This window comes from Labeo rohita, chromosome 6 (assembly GCF_022985175.1).
Source record: "Labeo rohita strain BAU-BD-2019 chromosome 6, IGBB_LRoh.1.0, whole genome shotgun sequence".
Taxonomy (NCBI): Eukaryota; Metazoa; Chordata; class Actinopteri; order Cypriniformes; family Cyprinidae; genus Labeo; species Labeo rohita.
This window is the reverse complement of record NC_066874.1, coordinates 7,182,989-7,206,781: the sequence shown is the minus strand read 5'-3', so window position 1 is coordinate 7,206,781 and position 23,793 is coordinate 7,182,989. Positions and strand designations below refer to the sequence as shown.

Genomic DNA, 23,793 nt, shown 5'->3' with positions numbered 1-23,793 from the left:
AGAGTATAAACTATCAACCAGATGCCAAAAGGCATGTATAAAATAGTGTTTATAAATTATAGGCCTTAGAAATGTTTGTATCAAATGTTTACAGTATGCTTTACAGGGTTAAGCGTATTTAATTAATTGCATACATTATGCAATAGTTTTAATTACTAATATTCATAATATTAATATTGTATGTTAAAAAAAGTACCCTCATAAAGAGAACAATATTAATTTCTTTCTATCATTGGCCATTATATGTCTGCTCTGCAGGTTTATCTGACACTGATACACACAGACATACACGTATAAAGTACACATCTTACCTTGAGAACCGTTTTGTTGTCAGATGTAGGCGTCCGCCCGGCCCATAGAGCGAACTTACATGGATCACCTTCAATGTGTTCAGTAACTCCTAACTCTGATGTCTGTCGAAACACATTTGAATTCACACTACCACTAACGACTTACTAACAAAGTGGGGAAAAGGCACTAAAGACCTCATTTTGTCAAATATGTTTACACTTCTTGACAACGTGTCATCCTGGAGCTCCTTACCAGCAGCTTGTTCTTGTAAACATATTTGGTGCGTCCTGACGAGTCTTTCATCTCTTTACTGAAAACGAGAGAAATCTCAAAGAGGAAGAGATGTCGGTCCCGGCCCTTGCGGATCAGAGATTTGGGATCCCACACCTGGAAGGTGTCCTGTAGGATCAGCTCACCCTGTACGGCCAGGTTCTCATCGAAACCTAATAACAGAACAACAATTACACAGATAAACAAATGCATAATTGCAAAAAAATCAACAGAGCATCATCGATCTGATATTCAGATGGCAATCAAGCTACAGTTGACGTCAAAAGTTTACATCCCCCTTTCAGAATCATTAAAAATGTTAACGCATTTTATTGTTTATTTAGTATTGGCCTAATTAAGATATTTCACATAAAAGATGTTTACATATAGTCCACAAGAGAAAATATTAGTTGATTTTATAAAAATTACCTGGTTCAAAAGTTTTTAGACGCTTGATTCTTAATACTGTGTTGTTACTTAAATGATCCACAGCTGTGTTTTTTTGTTTAGTGATAGTTGTTCATGAGTCCCTTTTTGCCCTGAACAGTTAAACTGTCTGCTGTTCTACAGAAAAATCCTTCAGGTCCCACAAATTCTTTGGTTTTCCAGTATTTTTGTGTATTTGAACCCTTTCCAACAATGACTGTATGATTTTGAGATCCATCTATTCACACTGAGGACAACTGAGGGACTCATATGCAACTATTACAGAAGATTCAAACGCTCACTGATGATCCAGAAAGAAACACGATGCATTAAGAGCCGGGGGATGAAAACTTTTAGAATTTGAAGATCAGGGTAAATGTAACTTATTTTGTCTTTTGAGAAACATGTAAGAATCTTTTGTAGCCTCTGGCAAAGGGCAGTACAAAATAAAAAATATGATATTTAGGCAAAATCAGAAAAATGTACACATTTACTCCATTATGTTCAAAAGTTTTCACCCCGGCTCTTAGCACATCGTGTTTCCTTCTGAAGCATCAGTGAGCATTTGAACCTTCTGTAATAGTTGCACACGAGTCCCTCAGTTGTCCTCAGTGTGAACAGATGGATCTCAAAATCATACAGTCATTGTTGGAAAGGGTTCAAATACACAAAAATGTTGGAAAACCAAACAATTTGTGGGACCTGAAGGATTTTTCTGGAGAACAGTGTGCTCTTTAACTGTTCAGGACAAACAAGAGACTCATGAACAACTATCATTGAACAAAAAAACACTCCGTGATCATTCAGGTAACACAGTATTAAGAATTAAGGGGGTGTAAACTTCTGAACTGGGTCATTTTTATTAGTTTAACTATTATTTTCTCTTGTGGACTATATATAAACATCTTTTTTTATGTGAAATATATTATTCAGGTCAGTGCTAAATAAACAATAACAAGCATTTTGTATGTTCCCTCTTATTTTGGTAAAATAATTAACATTTTTAATGATTCTAAAAGGGGATGAAAACTTTTGACCCAAACTGTAAACAAAAAATATATATTAATATTACAATAAAAAATATATAATATATATAAAAAAGATTTATAATAATTATACATTTAATACAATTTAATTTAATAATAAATAAAACTAAATTAAAAGAAATATATTTTATTTTGAAATGGTATTTTTAAATCTTATGGTGGCAAAAATTCTTTTTGTATATAAGCTTAAAAACATTAAACTTCCAAATAGTTTTTTTTTAAATTATTTGTAATTAAATAATTGTGGATTATGTAAATGATGTATAAAAAAAACATTTGTGAACAAATAAATATCATCTGTTTTCAAGACACTCATCAGTCAAAAGAAAATGCTTGAAAAGCTGTTTTGCGACTTAAAACTCTCCTGCACACAGTTACGTGTTCAGCACATCTGCCGTAATTATCGCTCACCTTCCAGCATGCTGACGTGCATGGCATCATTAGCACGTTTAGGCACACTGAGCATCACCTCCAAACCCTCCTTTATTTCTCCTTTCCCTTCCTCACAACATGTCAGCAACTCCTGTTCACGAACACATTTGCACCGACACACAGAGACACAAACACACTTATTTAGTGCTGCAAACTGATTCACATCAGGTAAGAGTAAACAAAAACACTGAGTCTCCACCTTCAGCAAGAGCTGGTATTTGGTGATTCTCTGAACAGGTTTGATCAGGTATGATGAGATTGAATTGGCCAGTCCATGTCTCCGCTGTATCTCCTGTGAAAAACAGCATAAAATATCAATAATCATGAGTTTTATTGCATAAATGATAACAAAAGCAGGATAATCCAGCCTTTTCTGGCCTAAAATGGTATTCAGTTGATCTAGCTGTTCTTCATTTCTGGCCAAACTGGTGTTTAGCTGGTTGGCCAACTGGTCTGTCCTCAAAACAAGTACCCATAATCCCTTTAAACCCTCAGAAAAGACCTGTTTAACCCTTCTTGGAAACTAGATAACCACCCTGTTTAAGCTGTGGTTTAAACAGGAGTTTAACAAATTCAGAACTCAGATTGAGATTAATTCTGACAAATAATATAAACAGAATTTATTAATTTGGAATGGCTGTAATAAGGGTGGATGATAGCAGCTATCTGGCGCCCCCTAAGTGTTCTTTGAGTCATTTCTATTGTTTCAACCTAATGTCATACGACCCTCCAAAATGAACAGAGAAAAAGAGGCGACTCACATCGAAGAACCTTCCGGCTTGGCCCTGGATGAGCTGACTGGAGTCTGGTTTGTTTTTGCAGTAGGTGACGTACATATGGAATTTATCAGCCTTCAGAACATGGAAAAAATGAGCACATTTACTATTTATGTTGTAAGCAACCACACCAGAGTTTAAAAAGTACCAGAAGCTACTCCTTAAAAATTAATACTTCACAGCTGAATTGATATTTTGGACCTTTCAAGCTGTAAATAATGATTGAACAAAAATACAGCGTGGGCAAATTTCCAATTTTGACAGCCTCTCAGCACACATTGGTTTTTAAATATTCATACGGAGTAAAATGAAGATGACTAGTCCATACTGAAATCACAATATGTTCTCCAAACAAAGAAAAACTGACGATGATTCATCTGTATCTCACCCATGTGACAAAACAATGGCCCACATCTTCTGGAAGCTGCTCATAGTTTTCAAGCTCTTTTAGAAAAATGCTGCAAAAACAAATAATGGCAAAACATAACAAGGTTTTAACATTTTCTGAAGAAAATATGAGGCTTTTGTTGTTGCTAATGACTGATATTTAGCCATTTTGAGTATACTAGCGTGATCATTATGTCTTGTTTCAGCTTAATTTCTTTATTTCGTATAGTTAGCTTTTATTTCTTTTTTTCAGCTTTTACATTTGAGATCAAAATTTTCCATCCCCCTTTCAGAATCATTAAAAATATAAATTATTTTACCAAAATAAGAGGGATCATACAAATTGAATGAGCAGACCTGAGTAAGATATTTCACATAAAATTATTTTCATATAGTCCACAAGATAAAATAATAGTTGGATTTATAAAAATGCCCCAGTTCAAAAGTTTACATACACTTGACTTTTAATACTGTGTTGCTACATAACTGATCCATAGCTGGGTTTTCGTTTAGTTAGTTATTCATGAGTCCCTTGTCTGACAGTTAAGCTGCCTGCTCTTCTTCAGAAAAATTCTTTTCCAGCATTTTTGTGTATTTGAATCCTTTCCAACAATGACTGTATGATTTTGCAATCATCTTTTGACACTGAGGACAACTGAGGGACTCATATGCAACTATTACAGAAGGTTCAAACACTCACTGACGCTCCAGAAGGAAACACAATGCATTAAGAGCCGGGGGGGTGAAAACTTCTAGAATTTGAAGATCAGGGTAAATTTAACTTATTTTGTCTTCTGGGAAACATGTAATTAGGGCAATACTAAATGAAAAAATATGATATTTAGGCAAAATAAGAAAAATATACACATCTCCATTCTTTTCAAAAGTTTTCACCCCCAGCTCTTAATGCACGTTTATTCCTTCTGGAGCATTAGTGAGCACTGGAACCTTCTATAATAGTGGCATATGAGTCACTCAGTTGTCATTGTTGCAAAGGATCAATTAGACAAAACCAAAGAATTTGTGGGAGTTGAAGGATTTTTCTGAAGAACAGCAGTCAGTTGAACTGTTCAAGACAAACAGAGGACTCATGAACAACTATCACTAAAAAACATAAAAAAACCCAGCTGTGGATCATTCAGGTAACAACACAGTATTAAGAATCACTTAATACTGTTAAAACTTTTGATCTGGTAATTTATATAAATTCAACTATTATTTTCTCTTGTGGACTACATGTAAACATCTTTTATGTGAAATATCTTATTCAGATCAGTACAAAATAAACAACAACATGCATTTTGTATGATTTCTGTTATTTTGGTAAAATAATCAACATTTTTAATTATTCTGACTCTGACCTCAACTGTATTTTAATTTTGGTATGTGTTTTTTTTTTCAATTCTATATGGCACTTATTGTTTTTCAGTAATGTTTTAGTAATTTGAAGTTTAAGTCAAATTATTTTATTATCGTTGACAATGTAATTTTCATTTTTAAGTTTCAAGTTTTCCATCTTTTCATCTTCAGTATTCATATTTTATTTTATTTCAGCTTTATTCCAATTAACAAAAACGATTTTCAATAGTTCTTCTTGTACAAAAACACTTGTCTCACGTGCAAATATGGCAGAAATGCGTCAGCTAAGCAACTACCACTAAGATGAACGGGAATGCTAGCTGTTTCTCCAGGTATTACAGATCTCCTTGGCAAGCATCACTAATTGCTTACATACTTACACAGGCCATCAAAATTAGAGTTTTATGAGCCATCAAAGTGACAGTTTTACCACTAAGCTATATGCATATGGAAATTGACATCAAATAAAGCCTGTTTGGAAACATACTTGTTATGGAATTCATAAATCTCCTGAATATTCCCAAAGATCACATGTTCTTTGTTCGCAATTCCAGAAGGGATCTCCGCACCGCTTGTCATTTCCCAAAGAAATGTCTGCGCATAAATGCACATGGGAGGTTAGTTCATCTCAAGTTCACAATTCTTTCAACTCAGACGGCATTTCAGGCACAGTACAGTATATAAGTATGCAACCTTGGATGAATCTTGCAATCAAAAGCCTTGACTGTCTGAGATCAGTAAGAAAACCTCTAAAGCTTCTCACCTCCAAACACTCCTGTAGGTCTCGTACATAAGCTCTTTCTGTCTGGAGCAGCTCAGCCATAATATACCTACACAAGAGAGCAAACCGCCCCACTGAAAGCCCAGCAAATTACAGACATTAAAATGCAAAGAACGCCTGAGACAGCACTTCATAACACAAAGCTAATTCCTCAGGAAATGATTTAGATTGAAAAGGATTTCGTGTGAAGATGAAGCTATTGATGATGTGATTTAGTTTGGGACTATCGGCTTAACCTGCGCACAGGAAGCTGGCACGCGGCATAAGGATTCTGAGTCATACTTAAAATCTCTCTTAGTCATGAAGTTAATTTCATCACTCACTCTTTCTTTCTGGCAGATTTCTTCTTTTCCTCATTAACTTCATGGTCAGGATCGTTGAGGTTGACCTCTGGGTCAGTGTGGGTCAAGCTGGCGGGGATAATGTCCAGCTCTAGATCTTTATGGTCCTGTTAGAGAGGTCAGGGGGAATGCGGAAAATTGCAGTATGTTTTTAAGATAAAGTTTTGATTGCTTTCGATATGAACTTTTATAAACAGTAAAAAAGTAGAACAAGATTTCATAGTTAATGTTTATTTAAACATTAGTAAAGATTAAATAATGCATGAAATGAAGAATAAATGCCAGATATATTTACTAAAAAGAGATGGCTTTGCTCAGCCGCTCACCTCAGAACACAGTCCCAGTGCTCGGTCCAAGCTGCAGCGATACTGACCCATCCGCATGGAGAAGTCTCGGTACCTTCTGTCCACCGTAGACACCCACCTCTTGAGTTCAGTCACATGGACATGCCCTTTCTCAACCAGACTACCAGCCAGCTGGATCAACAGCTTCACCTTCTCCTGTGTTTGCTAGAATCAACATCAGGTCATATATACAGTCTATACAAGCTTAGAAAAATGCATTTGTTTAATTATTGTTTATTTTTTGGAAGAGTGGCCAGAATATTCTTCACAAAAAATTCTCCTTGTGTGTTCCACAAATGCATTAAGGTTTAAAACAACATGACAGTAAGTATATGTTCACAGAATATTTAAAGGGGTCATTGGATGCCCATTTTCCACAAGTTGATATGATTCTTTAGGGTCTTAATGAAAAGTCTATAATGTACTTTGGTTAAAAATTCTCAATGGTAGTGTAAAACAACACCCTTTTTACCTTGTCAAAATCAGCTCTGCAAAAACCATCCCATTCTGGTCGAGGCTACTTTAAATGCAAATGAGCTCTGCTCGCCCCGCCCCTCTCTTCTCTCTGTGGAGTGACGAGCCTGTTTACTTTAGCCGCATTCAGCCGCGTTAGCTACTAAACTTGCTAACTAGCACATTATTAGGCAAGGAGATCGCAAAGATTCATAAAAATACCTTTATACTCACTTCTGCTGTAGGTGAAGCTGGATCACGAATGATTCGCGTGAACATAGATGGATATATGTAGATCGGGAGACGCATTCCCTTCACAAACAAACATAATCAACTGCATCTTCAAGCAGCTCAGATGTCGGGAGTAAATGACAACCACTACGTTCATTATTACATCCAGCAACACAACACCTCAATCTCTCAATTCTTGTCTAACTTACATCCCTGCTCCGGCATCAAAACATGGAGGTTGGACTGTTGCAACTGATCTTAGGTAAGACGCTCATGTCAATCAACTATCGTGGGAGCGGCCTCTGTTGGTGTGACGCCACAACGACGGGCATCTGAGAATGGCTCGATTTGAAAAAGGGGATATTATTTTTACAGATTAATTAAAAACCACTGCATGGATTTTTATCATTATAGGGTAGATTTGTACATACACTGCCAACACACATTAATGTTCAAACAGCATGTAAAAGTGAACTTAGCATCCGATGACCCCTTTAAAACGGACATCGGATGCAAAGTTCACTTTTACATAGTGTTTGCATATAAATGTGTCTTAGCAGTGTGTGGACACAACCTCCCTACAATAATAAAAATCCATTCTGTCCTTTTTTTTAACCCCCCAAAAACCTAAACAGTCTTAATTATCAAGCTGTTTTGATTGTCTAAGCAATATGATGTCACACTGCTCAAGCCCCGCCCACGGCCACTGACAGACTGTCCCATATTACCATATTCCCCCTTCAGCCAATTGTGCGCTGTATGCCATTTTCTCTGTGATCGAGCAGCAGTTGCAACATCGTTGTGTAATAAATGCAGGTGTTTTGTAGTTATATGTAAAAGTGAACATAAGAGTCTTTATTTTCTCCCAACATCTGAGCCACTAAGGATGCAGTGGATTCGTTGTTTTTGATGGTAACGTGCCACCGAATTAGTGTTAATTTCATCAACGAAAACTATGATGAAAAATGTTCATTAAGACAAAGACGAGACGACAATAAGGTCAAAACTTAAAAACAAAAACTATGACTATATCAACATGCAACTTCATTGTTGAAAAAAGACTAAAACCGTTAAAAAAATAACAACTTTATCAAAAACCGCTCTTTACTTTCGTGAAATCGAAGGAGACAAAATGTTATTGCGGACTGCTTTACACACCTCTACTACGCAAGCTTTCGTGTGTGGTTGCCAGATAACAAGTTCAGATCTGCAAATCAGAACTTCGCTGTTACAAGTATACATTTTCTGCCTGGCGTTTTGCTTATTTTAAGCAATCTGGCAACGTCATTGTGGATGCGGCGCCAACAATGATCAGAAAAAACTGACAACCAAGCTGGCGTTTAGTGATCTAAATGAAAGCGTCATTCAGCACTTACTCAACCGCTGTTGTTTTAATAGAGAAACATAGGCTAGAGCCATTTGGAATTATTGGAATTACTTTTAGGAGTTTCACTGTTATAATATTTTCCATTTGTTTTACCAGTTTTCATAAAGTAGACAGAGAGAGTGCATAAGTCTTTTGTAATTTATATAATAAAAAGCCTATAAGAAATCAGTACACTAGATGAGGTAAAATAAACCATGTGTATGAGTCCACATTCTATTGATTTTCTGCTTACTGGTGAAAGTGCAATACCTAAAATGCAAAAGTAACTTTCCCAAATGACAACAATCCTTATGATTATAATTTTGAGCAAAGTATTTTTTTTATCAGTTTAACCATTATACAGCATAACGAAAATGTGACTAGATTTCATTGACTAAAACCTGACTAAAATGTTCATACATTTTGTTGAATTAACCCTTTAACTGTCACTCCCATTTTTTAAACCCAGACATAAAAATCCATCCAAATTTACATTTTTATAATTCATGAATGAAAACAGTTTCTAATATGATTTTGATGTACATTTTCCATGATAATGGAATGTCTGATTTTAAAATGGCTTTCAAAGGATGAATTTTGAGATTTTAAGTTTTCAAATGATATATAATTTCTTATGATTTCAATGAAGAAAGTCAGACCTGTTATGATGTAGATTTTTGAGGTGCACTCTTGACATATATTAATCTATTATTTTTCCTAAATAATTTGTAACACAAAGATATGGTAGAATATCTATTTAGGAGTCTTAGACCTTTCCAACGATGTATAGCTTGTCATGATTAGATTAGGATTTATTTGTAATATGGTGAAGTAAACTTAGGTGTCCCACTGAGGGGACGGGTGACAGTTAAGAAGGTTAAACTTGACTAAACAAAAACAGGACAAGGTTGACTAAATATGAAAACTAAAATGTACATATGAGTAAGACTAAGACTAAATTAAAAATGGCTGCCAAAATTAATTCATTAATTAACGGTTAATTAATAAAAATCTTATTGCTAAAATGTTAAGTTTTTCTTGACTAAAATTAGACTAAAATGTTACGATATTTAGTCAACTAAAACTTGACTAAAACTAAATAGGAATAAATAATATGATAAAAACTAGATAGATAAAAACTAAAGACTAAGACTAAAACTGAAAATAGCTGACAAAATTACCACTATACCGAATACACAAAAAACGTCTGTTTTCAGCTATTTCCAATTTTAGTGAGTGGGGTGAGCAGCTCATTATCATTTAAAGAGACATGCACCGAAACGGCTTGCTGTGAACAGAGCTGTTTTTGACAAGGTAAAAAGGTGTTGTTTTACATGACCATTGAGTAATTTTAAGTATGTTGCAGATATTTCACAAAAACCATTAAGATTCATATCAGCTTGTGGAAAATGTGCATCTGATGTCCCCTTTAATAACTGCCATAAGTGACTGAGGTTTTTACCTTTGCAGATACGCGGAAATCTTCATATTCTTTTAGTAGTTCCTGAGTTTTTTCACTGGTATCACCAGGCGATGTGTGTGTGGATAGAAAATATTCTCCTGTCTCCTGTAACCAGTCTATGGCCTGTGTAGAGAGCACAGTTTTAAAAAGGTAATGTAAATGTAATTTCATATATTTATTTACCATCTTTCCTCTTGGTTAACCCTTGCTCTAACCTTAGTGAAAAAGAAGTGCACCTAACTGCATTAAATGGGCAATTTTACTGAATTTTAAGTCTTACAAGTATATTTTAATGAAATAAAAGGCAACTTAAGTGTAAATTTGTAAAGTCAAATGAAAAGTTTGAAATGAAAATGAATCATTATTTTTCATAATTTCTTATTTAGTGATTATAAAGTACTCTAAAGTACATTTATTGCAATTTGTCGACTAACATACTAATGCACATGATTATAATTTTATTAAAATGTAATTTTTTGATACTAAATTACAACTTCATCATTACAAATATGTAATTACCAATGTATTTAAATACATGACAAACTTTCAATAGAAATGACAATAAATATTTAAAATGCTCGTCAGTATATTTCGCAGTACACTTTAACCATATTTCAAAGTAATTTCGAAGTAATTTAGTCCTACTTAAGTAGGTCAAAAACACTCTAAGGTTCAGCTGTTTTTAATGTAAATTTAAACTATAATAAATCTTCATTTAATTGAATGTAACATCATTCAGAAATCATAACATTCAGCTCACACTTAAGTATATTATTTCTGTAATAAGTAATAAGTATTATTTCTGTAACTTTTTAAATGTATTATAAAGTGTAGTTCTTTTTCACAAGGGAAGACCAAACCCAAAACCACCATCATTGTCGAATCCTCCAAAAACTGTACTTGCCTAACGCTCTCTCACTCACCTGTTTGGCATGACGTTCAAACAGCACGTACTGTTGGCATTGATCTAAACGTCTTTTTTTCATAGTCCAGAAATGAAGGACACGGTTTTCCCTCTGTAGCAGCTCACTCAGAATGGCTAAACATCAAAAAACACAAGGCAAGATCAACAAACAATTACAAACATTCAGACAAATTGCAAATTTTGCAGGTATAATGGTTTTAAGTTGTTCTGAACTGACCTTTGACTTGGGACTCAGTGGCTCGATTGTGGGTGGCAACCCCAGGCATGCTCACATTGTTTCGATGGATGTACTTAAGAAAGACCTCTGCATTACGACGCGCTAAAGTACACGCCTGGAACCAGAGAAACAAAACATTTCGTAGAATCAGTGCATCTAAACAACTGTACAATGACTTCATCGTTGGCTGCATTGATAGCAGTTTGATGTAATATGGACAGTGATATTGATAAACACACTAATGATTTTATTCAAGGTTTCTTTATTTCAGAAGGAAATCCTTTTTCCATGCTATGACCCATTTAAACTGACACATATGTGGTCACATATGGCAAACATTTTCGTTTTGCTGCAGATGCAGATTTTAAAAATATAAAAAAGGGCAAATTGTTGAGAGAGCTGATGAGCTGCTGTTGCAGGTGTTTGGGTCTGTGTGTGTCTTGTATGTGTGTACAGTATGTGTGTGTGTGTACCTTGAGAAAGGCTTCTTTCTGCTCCAGGTGTTTGTTTATGAGAGGGCTGACATGGTCAGTCTCTGCCGTTGAGCCCAATTTATCATGACCTCCGCACCAGTCCTCCTCTCTCCTGTACTCCAGTTCCAGACTCTCCAATACATTACATACCTGAGACAGACATACAGTATGTTACACACACAATGTATATCACTGATATAATGGGAATATATAAATAATAGAATACGATAAATTTACTGTACAGCAAAGATGCACGTATAAAACTGCTGACATTAAATGAAGAAAAAATATTTGGTGCAACATTTATTTCAAAATTCATTAAGTGAAATACACAAATATACACAACATAATACACAACATGAGTGTATTTTTGACACTAGGGGGAGCTAGAATTTCTGTTAAAGGAGAAGTCCAATTCCAAAACAAAGATTTATATATTATGTACTCACCCCCTTGTCATCAGATGTTCATGTCTTTCTTTCTTCAGTCGTAAAGAAATTATGTTTTTTGAGCAAAACATTTCAGGATTTTTCTCCATATAATAGACTGCTATGGTGTCCCGATTTTAAACTTCCAAAATGCAGTTTAAATGCGGCTTCAAACGATCCCAGCCGAGGAAGAAGGGTCTTATCTAGCTCTCCCTGGACTTTGTGTATTCTGGTTGAAGACAGTTAGGGTATGACGAAAAACTCCAATCGTGTTTTCTCCCGCAACTTCAAAAATCATTTCAAAATCATCCTACATCGCTGCAGAAGTACCGACCCAGTCTTTGCAAAGTGAACATGCAAAGAAGATCAAACACCCTTAACAAAAAAGGTAAAATAGCGATATAGGACTAAAAAAACAGTCCAGGCAGAGTAAGACAAGATGAGCGTTTGACATTAAAAAGTACATAAATTGTATTACTTTTATGAAAATAAAAATAATTGTTTCGCTAGATAAGACCCTTCTTTCTCGGCTGCGATCATTTACAACCGCATTTGGGATCGTTTGAAGCCGCATTTAAACTGCATTTTGGGAGTTCAAAATCGGGGCACCATATCAGTCCATTATATGGAGAAAAATGCTGAAATGTTTTCCTCAAAAAACATAATTTCTTTATGACTGAAGAAAGAAAGAAATGAACATCTTGGATGACAAGGGGGTGAGTAAATTATATGTTGGTTTGGAAGTGGACTTCTCCTTTTAGTGACAAGAGGGCATGGTAATTATATTTAAAAAATAGTGTTTTTATGCAAGGAAATGCAATGCAAATGCATTAAATTGATCAAAACTGTAAGTATTTTCACACTGTTGAAAAATAAATATTTCAAATAAATGCTGTTCTTTTGAATTTTCTATTCATCAGAATCCTGGAAAAAAAAATTATCACAGTCTCCACAATTTCCACCATTTTTAACATTGATAATAAGAAGAAATGCTACTTGAGCTCCAAATGAGCTTATTGAATTGTAGGGCTGTCCACTAGATTTTTCTAGTAGTCATTCACTTTAAGCATTAGTCGACTATTAGTCGCATGTTTGTTAATAAACCATATAAATACATGCCTACATAGCCTAATAAGCGCTCAGGTGCACATAAAAAGGCTTGCCACGACGCACCAGCAGATATAATAATTATGAATGTGTCTGAAGTCTGTGTACAGACTACATAATCTCAGAATCTGAGTTTTCTATTTGAATAGCAGACATTTCACTCTCTATAGATATATTTTTCATGTCTGTAAGGCAATTATACACAGAATTTTGAAGTTTCAAGCTTAAGTTCACAGAGAATGAGACTGCAGAAAGCACATCCTGTTTGCTTTAATTATTTTACAAAAGCTCAACGTTTCATTGTTATTATGAGTGCACACAAATAAAAGTAGAGACTTTACAGATTCGAAAGATTTACTTTTATCTGTATGACCAAAAATGACATCAGATGAAAATCATCTGTCATGCGGTGAGTAATATATTGTAACAATATATTACTGCTCTTACTGTATTTTTGATCAAATAAATGCAGCCTTGGTGAGCATAGGAGACTTCTTTCAAAAACATTTTAAAAAATGTTAATGACCTCAAACTTTTGAACTGTAGTGTATAAAATATTCAGCTTCTCTTGCACTTAAAATATTACTTTAAGTTATGGTTATACAACATGACTCAAAGTTGAAGTCCACATTTACTGAAAAAGGGGTTCTGAATCCAGCCTTAAAAAAATGAACTACTCAAAAACAGTAAATCTTAAAAATGCAGTGCTCATGGCGTAAGGCACTGAAAAACATTAACTACAAATGCATATGTACATATAACAGGAATTAAAAAGTGGAGAAAAAATTCATTTTTGAAGACCAAAAAAGCTTTAGATTCACAGCTTTATCATAAGTTCATGTTTTCAACCACAATCACAGACGCATTAGCCGGGTTTCCATCCAAAGTTGCGAATTCAACTTGCACCGTTTCCATCCAACAAGTCAAAGAGAACAAAATCGTCACTTCCTGATAAACTGACACTATATATTACTAAGAAAAGTAGGAGAAGCCACTAAATATAGTAATTTTCATATATAATAAATTACTTGCACCTCAGAGCAATAAATGTGATCATTTCTTTCAGAGGTGGATGCCTGCTGTTTGGGAACACAGTTGTGTAAGACAGTTCTGGGAGGCAATTATACAGAAATACTTTGATGACAGACTTTGCTCAGGCATTTCAGAATATTTTCATCCACTGGTTAGATGGGTTTTGCCGTCCCATAGCACGAAGTCACGTGACTTTTTGATGCGTATAGAGGAATTTATTTGGCAAATGCATTTCCATCTCCCATTATTCACATTAACCCTTTTCACACAGTTCAAAACCACCTCAAGCAAGCGTAAAAACATTTTTGCGAATTAAGGGAGTTTATTCTAAATGTGGCGTTTCCATCATTTGTTTCTGATGTGATACTTCAAAATGTGCATGAAAACAGGGTGATGGAAACATACCATCACATACTTTCTTACAACCCACCTGTTCAGATGTTTTGTAGAAGGCCACAGAGGCGTTAACCAGCTTTAATCTGTCCTCCATCTTCAGCATGAGGGTTTGCCAGTGCAGGGCCACGGTCTCGGCACAGGCCCGGACAGCGTCTGGGTCATAGTGACCCGCCTGCAACATCAGCTCTGCCCTCTGCTGGAGCTGTAGGGCACTCTGGTGGGTGCGCTGGAGGGAGTCAGCGTGAAGAAGAGACTGTGGGCGGTAGAAAGAAGTGGCTCGTTTTAATTCTTGAGGTGTGCTTAAATTAAGTTAACTGGCAGTACACAAGGACCACATGAGAGGCGGGTAAGGTCACAGAGGGGCTCCTTACAAGAGCAATTAAGACACGATCAGTTAGACGTCCTGCCGTTCAAGGCCAAAACAATCAGCTGTGATGGTTTAACAAGAGCACATGCTGGATGAATAAAACTAGCAGCCTGATTCACACATTTGTTTTGGCGTCGCAAATATGAGAAAGTACTTGGATGGTCTGATTTGATGAAAAGTGGTACTTGGCCTGAAAAGTTAGAGAACCACTGCTGTAGATGATTAAAACATATATTTGGCGGAAGGGAGATTTTGGCAGATACTCAGCACTGACGTCCTTTGATTTAGAGAGGCTGTCGTTAGCTGAGAATTATACGCAGCAATTTGCTGAATTAAAACTCAGTCCTCATTTCAGGCTAATGTGCTTCTTACTGCTCATAAATTTGCTGAGTAAATGTTTTGTTTTTTTAATCAACTCAGCTGTTTTGTATTCCATCTCTTTGATGAATATAATAAAGGGGGCAATATAACCTATAGACCAATTCTCCTTCTGTCCATGTCTATAACAACAAAAAGGATGATGTTTCTCTAAACCCCCCCACAGGGTTAAATAAATGATCTGTTTGATATAAGCAAAAGGGTTAAATAAATGATCTGTTTGATATAAGCAAAAAATTATTTCCTAATTGCAGATAATGATGTAAACAAGGTTTAATATTTAATATTAATCTTCATATTACAGCATACTGCTGCCTCACGAAGCTGCCCCCTGCAGAATCTATTAAGGAAAATGTGTGTGTGTGTACCTCGATGGCAAGCTGAAATTGTTCATGTTCTCTCTGAAGCTGTTCCGCTTCAGATAGGGAACCTGCATTCGTTGTGCTCGCAGTGAGCATGGATTCACCGTTTCGGATCCAACCCAGCACCTGCACAGATCATCACACACAAATGCACACACAGTGGCGTGTGACAAAACAGGCTACAGAAGTGAAAAATTAAATTCAATAAATTATTTCGGATTAATCTGTTAACACTCATTTATATTTTGGTGCAGCCTCCTGCTTTTTCCATTTTCTGACAAAATTTGAGAAATGTGTTTTTCCTTGCTGTAACTCAGCGTCTCAACACTGTCAGTTACAGAAATAATGTGCCATGTCAAATAATTAATAATTGCAATATGCTTCATTGTGGAAAAATCCTGAAATCTGTATAGGCAAAACAGGGGTGTTTTGGAAACAATGGCAGCTGAAAGGGGTAACTGTAATTGGCGATCTATATGAGAATGAAATTTTTTTGTCATATGCTGAATTGGTGAAAAAATATAATCTTGTCGGCCAAGGAAATTTTTGGAAGTATCTGCAGATCAGACACTGTGTTAGGAACAAATTTAATGCAAGTGATAACCCTGTGTATGCCTATCTTAAGTTACCCTGTGAAACCCAAACGGCTTCTATGTGTTATAAATTAATGCTCAATGTAAATGCAGATACCTGTAATAACTTGAAAACAATATGGCAGAAGGATTTGGGGATCAATATTCATGATAATGACTGGCTAAATATCCTAGCTAATGTGGGTAAGAACATAAGGGAAGCAAGGGGGAAATTCATCCATTACAAAATAGTACATAGATATTATTATACACCATCTAGACTTTACAGGATGGGGATAGCTGGAAATAGTCTATGTTGGAAATGTAAGGAAGAAGAGGGCACTTATTTACATATGATTTGGGAATGCTCCTTTGTTCAGCAATTCTGGCATAAAATTGTGAGAATACTTGAAGAGGGTTTGGGCTTTAATATACCTGTAGAACCACAATTATGCCTTCTTGGAGATAAATCAGTTGTACCTAATGTAGAAAAACACACATTTACCCTTATTAAGACTGGTTGCATCACAGCTGCCAGGATGATTTTACGAAATTGGAAATGCCCCAAAACCCCTGATTTAAAAGATTGGACTGATGGGATGATTGAAATTGCGTCATATGAATGCATGTTGGGAAGACTGCAAAATGAGGGAGGAATTAAGAAAGCATGGGATAACTTTTGGCAGCGTATAAAAATGGTGTAATGATCAGGACCCCCACTGTTTAATTTCCATGTACTTTTATTTTTGTTTTGTTTTATTGATGGTGACTGATTGGGAAGGGGAATATTGAATACTGTGACAATGTATGAAGTTTTGACTGTTGAACAATAAAAAAGTTGAATTATAAAAAAAAAAATAATTAATAATTGCAAATCTAGCATTCAAGACTGTATGATATAATGGACCAAACCTGCAAAAATTAAAAATGAATAAATAAACAACCAAACAAAGTAAGGAAAATAAAGAAATCAATAAATTGAGAAAAATAAATATAGTTCATCTGTAATATTTGTAATTTAATTTTTTTTCTTTATGTATTATTTTCTGTATTTTTTACATTTACTTGTTCTTTCATTTATTTAAATATGTGACCCTGGACCACAAAACCAGTCATAAGGTTAGTTTTTTTTTTATTTAAGATTTATACATCATCTGAAAGCTGAACAAATAAGCTTTCCATCATTGATGTATGGTTTGTTAGGATATGACAATATCTGGCTGAGATACAACTATTTGAAAATCTGGAATCTGAGGGTGGAAAAAAAATCTAAATATGAGAAGTTGTGCAAATGTAGACAAAAATGTTCTTAGCAATGCATAATACTAATAAAAAATTAAGTTTTGATAAATTTATGGTAGGAAATTTACAAAATATCTTCCTGAAACATGATCTTTACTTAATACCCTAAGGATTTTTGGCATAAAAGAAAAATTGATCATTTTGACCCATACTCGTGCTACTTATGACTGTTTTTGTGGTCCAAAGACCATAGAAAAATATATTAAATAAATATAAAAATAAATATAAAAATGTGTTTATTTTAAGATTTATGATTGATTTATTTATTTATTTATAACAATAGACAGTGGAGTTTGCTACGGGATGTGTCAGATCAAATAGAGAGTTGCGAGATATTTGAACAAATTCACATTATTATGTTGAATTATTTTATAGCGACTGAGCATCAACATACATCAACATTATGTATATATTACATATATATCAACATTGGTAACATTAAAAAAATGTTTCTTAAGCACCCAATCAGCATATTAGAATGATTTCTGAAGAACTGAATAATCAGTTCTGAAAATGTTGCTTTGCCATCTTAAATAATATTTTTTGAAATACATAGCTTTCATAACAGTGCATAATATTACTGTTTTTATTGTATTTTTGATCAAATAAATGCAGCCTTGGTGAGCATAAAAGACTTGCCTAAAACATCAAAAATTCTTCCCGAAGTTAGTATATATAAACATATACTTTAATTATGATTTTACCTTATTGACATTATTTATTCATGTTCTGAGGTCATTAAATAAGATTAAATAATGCAGTTGTTTAATAAACATTCTGTTATCATCTCTGCTTATCTCAATTAAAGTGAAAATGTTGCCATTTTCAAAATTAATGGCAGGTAAAACTGTTCGACATTTCGTTCCACGTCTTAAGAATCCGTGAAATGTGCAGAAACATTAAAGCAGAGCTGAAGGGATTCCCCTTCTCACGTTATATAACACCCTGCCTACATTTACATTCATTTTCTTACCAAATTGAGTATGTAGAAAGTACATATAGAAACAAGATACAATACAAATACTTAAAGAACAAAGATAAAGCAGAGATGTCCCGAGGTGACGCTCACAGTACTGCCAATAAGAAAGCAGTGATTGTCTATGAAACAGTTCAAGTGAATTGAGTGATTCATTTTTCTGAAATGCTGGGCTGAAGTCTGCACCCACGCACTGTTATGAGCGACAGTGTGTGTGTGTGTGTGTGTGTGTGTGCTCAAAGTGTCAAAGATAAAAGCAATTAGCTGGGCACTTGTACTCAAGGCTAATGGCATCAGTCAGAATCTTGGACGGCAGTAGAGCACAGGCTCTTTTCCTGAGTGCAGAAGTTAAGAGTTCCTCATGACATTATGATGAGTGTAATTTTGGAGTCCCTAAATGGGACCATGAGCTTAGATGTAGCAAATGATTTTCAACACACACCTGTTTGACCTCGGCCTGCAGGTGCCGTAGCTGAAGGCACTGCTCCAGACGTTTGTGCGTGTGTTCTGCGCTCACTTCCAGCTCATGCTGTTTTTCATTCAAGAACTCCAGCAGCTCTTGAACTTTTGCCGCCAAGTCAACATCTTTTTCTCCAGTAATTTCCATACCTAAAAAACACAGGTTTTAAGAATTAAAACGCATGTACACATTTACACGTTTTTACACTGGTCCAAGTATATCATTTTCACTGCCTATATAATAAAATATCAATCCAAGTAGCATATATAAACAAATGATGCTACTTTAATGAAATATCATGCTATACAAACATTTGACAACCTGAAAGTGTCCAAATGCTGTTCGTATTCTGTATGAACAGTATATCATTTTAATCTTTATCATAACATACTTTATTCATCTTCGTTATATGAAGTGTTTTACTTTGTAAAATGTGACCCTGGACCACAAAACTAGTCATAAGTCGCACGGGTACATTTGCAGCAATAGCCTACAATACATTGTATGGGATCAAAATGATCAATCTTTCTTTTATGCCAAAAATCATTAGGATATTAAGTAAAGATCATGTTCCATGAAGATATTTTGTAAAGTTCCTACTGTAAATATATCAAAACGTAATTTTTGATTAGTAATATGCACTGCTAAAAACTTCATTTGGACAACTTTAAAGGTGATTTTCTCAGTATTTTGATTTTTTCTTTTTGCACACTCTCAAATTCCAGATGTTCAAATTGTTGCATCTTTGCCAAATATTGTCCTGTTCTAACAAACCATACATCAATAGAAAGCTTAGTTAGCTTTCAAATGTTGTATAAATTTAAATTTAGAAAAATTGACCCTTAGGACTGGTTTTGTGGTCCAGGGTCACAAACATACATAATATTAGGCATGCAATTTAAATCTAATGCAATTTCTGTGCCACAAGTTTAAGAAAAAAAAAATGCAGAACAATAATACATTTTACACAGGTATCTTGAACAATCTCTAGGCCGGCCAGGGTTGCCAGCATTTCAGAACAAAACCCGCCCAATTGCTACTTAAAACTGGCCCAAAACTAGCCCGATCATGTTACAGAGGTAAAATACATGTTTTTGCCAGGTTACCCCTATTACAATTCGCATTCCAGGGATATGCATTCGCATTCAACCCGTGGATATGAAAAACAATCCGTGGCAACAGTTCTCAATTCCACAGGAAAACCATGAACTTGGCAACACTGAGGTCAGCCATGTGTTAGTCAAACAGTCCCTCCCCAAACATATCATGACAGACCACTGGATGAGCTGTCGGGATGCTTATCCAACTAATCAACGTTTTCCGCTAAAAAGACATAGAGTTTACACTGTTTTGGCAGAATAAACCAAGATAGCTGAACTTGATATTCCAGTCAAGATTTTGAAAGAAATTAGATGATTATAATATAGATAAGAGCCTATATTTGATCAAAAATATGGTAATATTGACAAAAATGATTACAAATCAAAATAACTGTTTTTTTAATATATTTTAAAATGTAATTTATTCTTGTGAGGGCAAAACTTAATCTTCAGCAGCCATTACGCCAGTCTTAAGAAATCATTTTAATATGCTGATTTGGTGCTCAGTTATTAATAATAGTTCTTGTTATCATTAATGTTTTGTTTATTTATTTATTTATTTATTTTTTGTGTAAACCACGATTGTTTGATAACCAGAAAACAATGAATATTCAATGAATACGATTACTGATTTTAAATAGAAATGTTTTGTAATATTATAAAAGCTTTTACTGTCACTTTTGATCAATTTAATGCATCCTTGCTGAATAAAAGTATTGACTGATCTTTTTGTAACCTATAATTAATATAATTTTTTATAATTTATAATTTGAATTTTTCATCTTTTTTTAATATATTTTTTTAAACTTCTGAATGGTAGTGTTTTGGTTTCCACCAAAATATGAAAAGGGAAAAAAAATCTGTTTTCAACATTAATAATAAAAAGAAATGAATCAGCGTATTAGAATGATTTCTAAAGAATCATGTGACACTGAAGAGATGCTGAAATTTTCTTTGCATCAGAGGAATAAATTACATTTTAAAATATGTGACCCTGGACCATGAAAAGGGTCGTTTTTTTTGCAATTGAGATTCATGCAAGACCTGAAAGCTGATTAAATAAGCTTTCCGTTGATGAATGGTTTGTTATGATAGGACAATATTTGCTGAGATACAACTATTTGAAAATCTGGAATCTGAGGGTGCAAAAAAATCCGAAATATTGAGAAAATCACCTTTAAATATGTCCAAATGAAGTACTTAGCAATGCACATCATTAATCAAAAAAATACGTTTTGATATATTTATGGTAGGAAATTTACAAAATATCTAATATCCTTTTTGGCATAATAGAAAAATCAATAATTTTGACCCATACAATGTATTGTTGCCTATTGCTACAAATACACCCGTGTGAATTAAGTCCAGGGTTTTGTGGTCCAGGGTCACATATATTAAAAACAGTTATTTTAAATTGTGATAATATTTCACAACGCAACAGTTTTTACTCTATTTTTGATCAAATAAACGCAGCCTTGGTGAGCTTGAGCGTTTTCTTTCTACAACATTAAAAAATCTTAATTATTCCAAACTCTGTATGTCATACATTAAAGCTTTATAAAATACACAATTTACATTTAACTGTTAGTGTAAGGTTATTATCAGAAAATTAAAAAGAACTGAGATGACTATAGATTATCCCAGTGAGTTTTTTTTTCTCCATCCAGCAGGGGTCACTGTGCTATGAACCTCATCTAAAGGTCTCCATTTCTGCTGTGGTCTCATAGAGCAGTTATCATGGCATGTAAGCGGGGAACGTGTCAGACAGGTAAACGTGTGATGAAACGTCCCAGCTGGCCAGCCGAGCGGCATCCATCATATGTGCCTTCACGTGTCTGTAACTGCATTAGCGTGTGACAGACAACCGGCGTTTGTCTGATAAACGCACCCCTCCTCAGATACAACACAGGGCGTTTTAACCTCCTTCCACTAACCCTTACATCACCCCACTTATCCTCAGCTACCTGCCCGTGGGCTGTCTCCATGACAACCTCACAGTGGGCCACAGGAGTCGGTTCCCATGGGAACGTGATGTGCGAGTGACAGGATGGCCTCTGCAGTATCCCGAGCCTCCTCGCGGCAACCCAAAAGCGAGCGACGGAGTGTGTCAGAGGCAACCCCAAAGTGACGAGCGAAGGCCCCGTCACCATGGAAACCTTGGTATAGGGGATGTAAAGGGGGGGTTTCCATAGCAACCTCACCCCTGCACACAGAGTTAATAGTACGAGAGATCCCAGAGCTGTATGGAGCTCCTCCGCTCCTTCCAATCCATTTCACCTTCACTTGCTGTCATGCACACATTTTCCATCCTTATCTTTCCCACCCAATCCTCCGCTTCTCTCTCTTCATCTTTCATCACACGTATCTGAGACAGCCCATAATGTGGGCAGCAGGTTTTTGCTGTTGTGTCCGTGGTAACTGTCAATAAAATGCAACAGAGCACGGAGGAGTGAAGCGATGACTGATTCACACTCTTTTATCTCTCCACCAAACACTAACTCATCATCACTCCTGCGTTCTTTCCATCTCTCACTGGCCGCTACAGCAGACATTAGTAAGCGTCTTACTGCTGTAAAGGCTAGTTCACGTTGAACCAATAAACAGAAAAACAACAATCATTGTAAAGTTGGATGTTAGATGTATAATGTTCACATTACCCCCAAAAAGAGTTGATTTAAAGGGCTTGCTACTGGTAAATAAATAAATGATGTTTTCATCACATGGAGTGAGAGACACGGCGCTTAGAATAAAAGAGAAGCACGCTGGCATTTGCACAAAAAATAGACAGAAAAGGACAGCAGGTCAGCAATAAAATCATCTGTACATGTAAGATGAAGTCCATAAATTGTATTAAATATACATTATAAATATTAATATTAATATAAAACTTGTGCGACTTTCTTTTGTGGAACATAAAAGACGATATACTGGCAACTAAATTGTTTTCATCACCATTGACTTCCACTTTATAAAGACATTTCTCAAATTACCTTGTTTAAATCTCCACAGAAGAAGGTAAGTCATACAGGTTTGAAATGATAAGAGGGCGAGTAAATGATCACAGAATTTTAGTTTTTGTGTCAACTATTTCTTTGAAACCTAATTAAAATACATTAATCTCATGGCATTAATTATGCAATTGTAATTGCAGTGTGAATGCATTCATTCCACCTCTGAGTTGCAATAATCAATCTGTAAATATATCTAAAGTAATTTGATGAATTAATCTGCACATTATATTAACATTTTTAATTTCTTGGTAGCCCTACCGTAAATATAAATGAAAAGCTATATAGAAATATTAAAAAAAAAAACCTAATAATAATGACAAAAGCAAACAAAATTACAAAAATTAAAATGAAAACTCAAATTATAATAATAAAAGATCATTCAAAACAAAATAAATTAAATACCACGATAGTAAAATAACAACTAAAGTTCGCAAACAAACTTTGAAGTTGGCTTGAAAAAGCCTTTGAAGCAGATGTAAAAGCTTGAAATTTTAAAGTTTATATAGATTGATTAGATATATGGTGACTGCATGTTGCTAGCATGATTAAGCACATTGCTAACATAATGGAACATGTTGTTAGCATGATTAGAATGTTGTTAGCATGTTTTAGGATGATTAGCATGTTGCCAGGATGTTAATCAGGTTGCTAACATGTTGTTAGCATGTTTCTAGTATAATTAGCATGTTTTAGCATGATTAGCATGTTGTTAACATGTTTTT

The 23,793-nt window shown here is 34.9% G+C and overlaps 1 protein-coding gene across 1 annotated transcript in view; it reads right to left on the bottom strand.

Annotated features, from left to right (window-relative positions):
• kalrnb (kalirin RhoGEF kinase b) overlaps positions 1 to 23,793 on the bottom strand; it is a 105,035-nt gene that overhangs the window by 41,975 nt on the left and 39,267 nt on the right. Inside the window, exons 15-31 of the mRNA XM_051112065.1 lie at positions 18,943 to 19,109; positions 15,657 to 15,776; positions 14,578 to 14,796; positions 11,581 to 11,730; positions 11,108 to 11,222; positions 10,889 to 11,004; positions 9,966 to 10,088; positions 6,436 to 6,618; positions 6,092 to 6,216; positions 5,751 to 5,817; positions 5,475 to 5,581; positions 3,630 to 3,699; positions 3,227 to 3,316; positions 2,665 to 2,757; positions 2,445 to 2,556; positions 544 to 734; positions 312 to 413 (exon numbers count right to left, since the gene is read on the bottom strand). Of these exons, the coding sequence (XP_050968022.1) occupies positions 312 to 413; positions 544 to 734; positions 2,445 to 2,556; positions 2,665 to 2,757; positions 3,227 to 3,316; positions 3,630 to 3,699; positions 5,475 to 5,581; positions 5,751 to 5,817; positions 6,092 to 6,216; positions 6,436 to 6,618; positions 9,966 to 10,088; positions 10,889 to 11,004; positions 11,108 to 11,222; positions 11,581 to 11,730; positions 14,578 to 14,796; positions 15,657 to 15,776; positions 18,943 to 19,109 (2,150 nt within the window). The remainder of the gene's footprint in view (positions 1 to 311; positions 414 to 543; positions 735 to 2,444; positions 2,557 to 2,664; positions 2,758 to 3,226; positions 3,317 to 3,629; positions 3,700 to 5,474; positions 5,582 to 5,750; positions 5,818 to 6,091; positions 6,217 to 6,435; positions 6,619 to 9,965; positions 10,089 to 10,888; positions 11,005 to 11,107; positions 11,223 to 11,580; positions 11,731 to 14,577; positions 14,797 to 15,656; positions 15,777 to 18,942; positions 19,110 to 23,793) is intronic.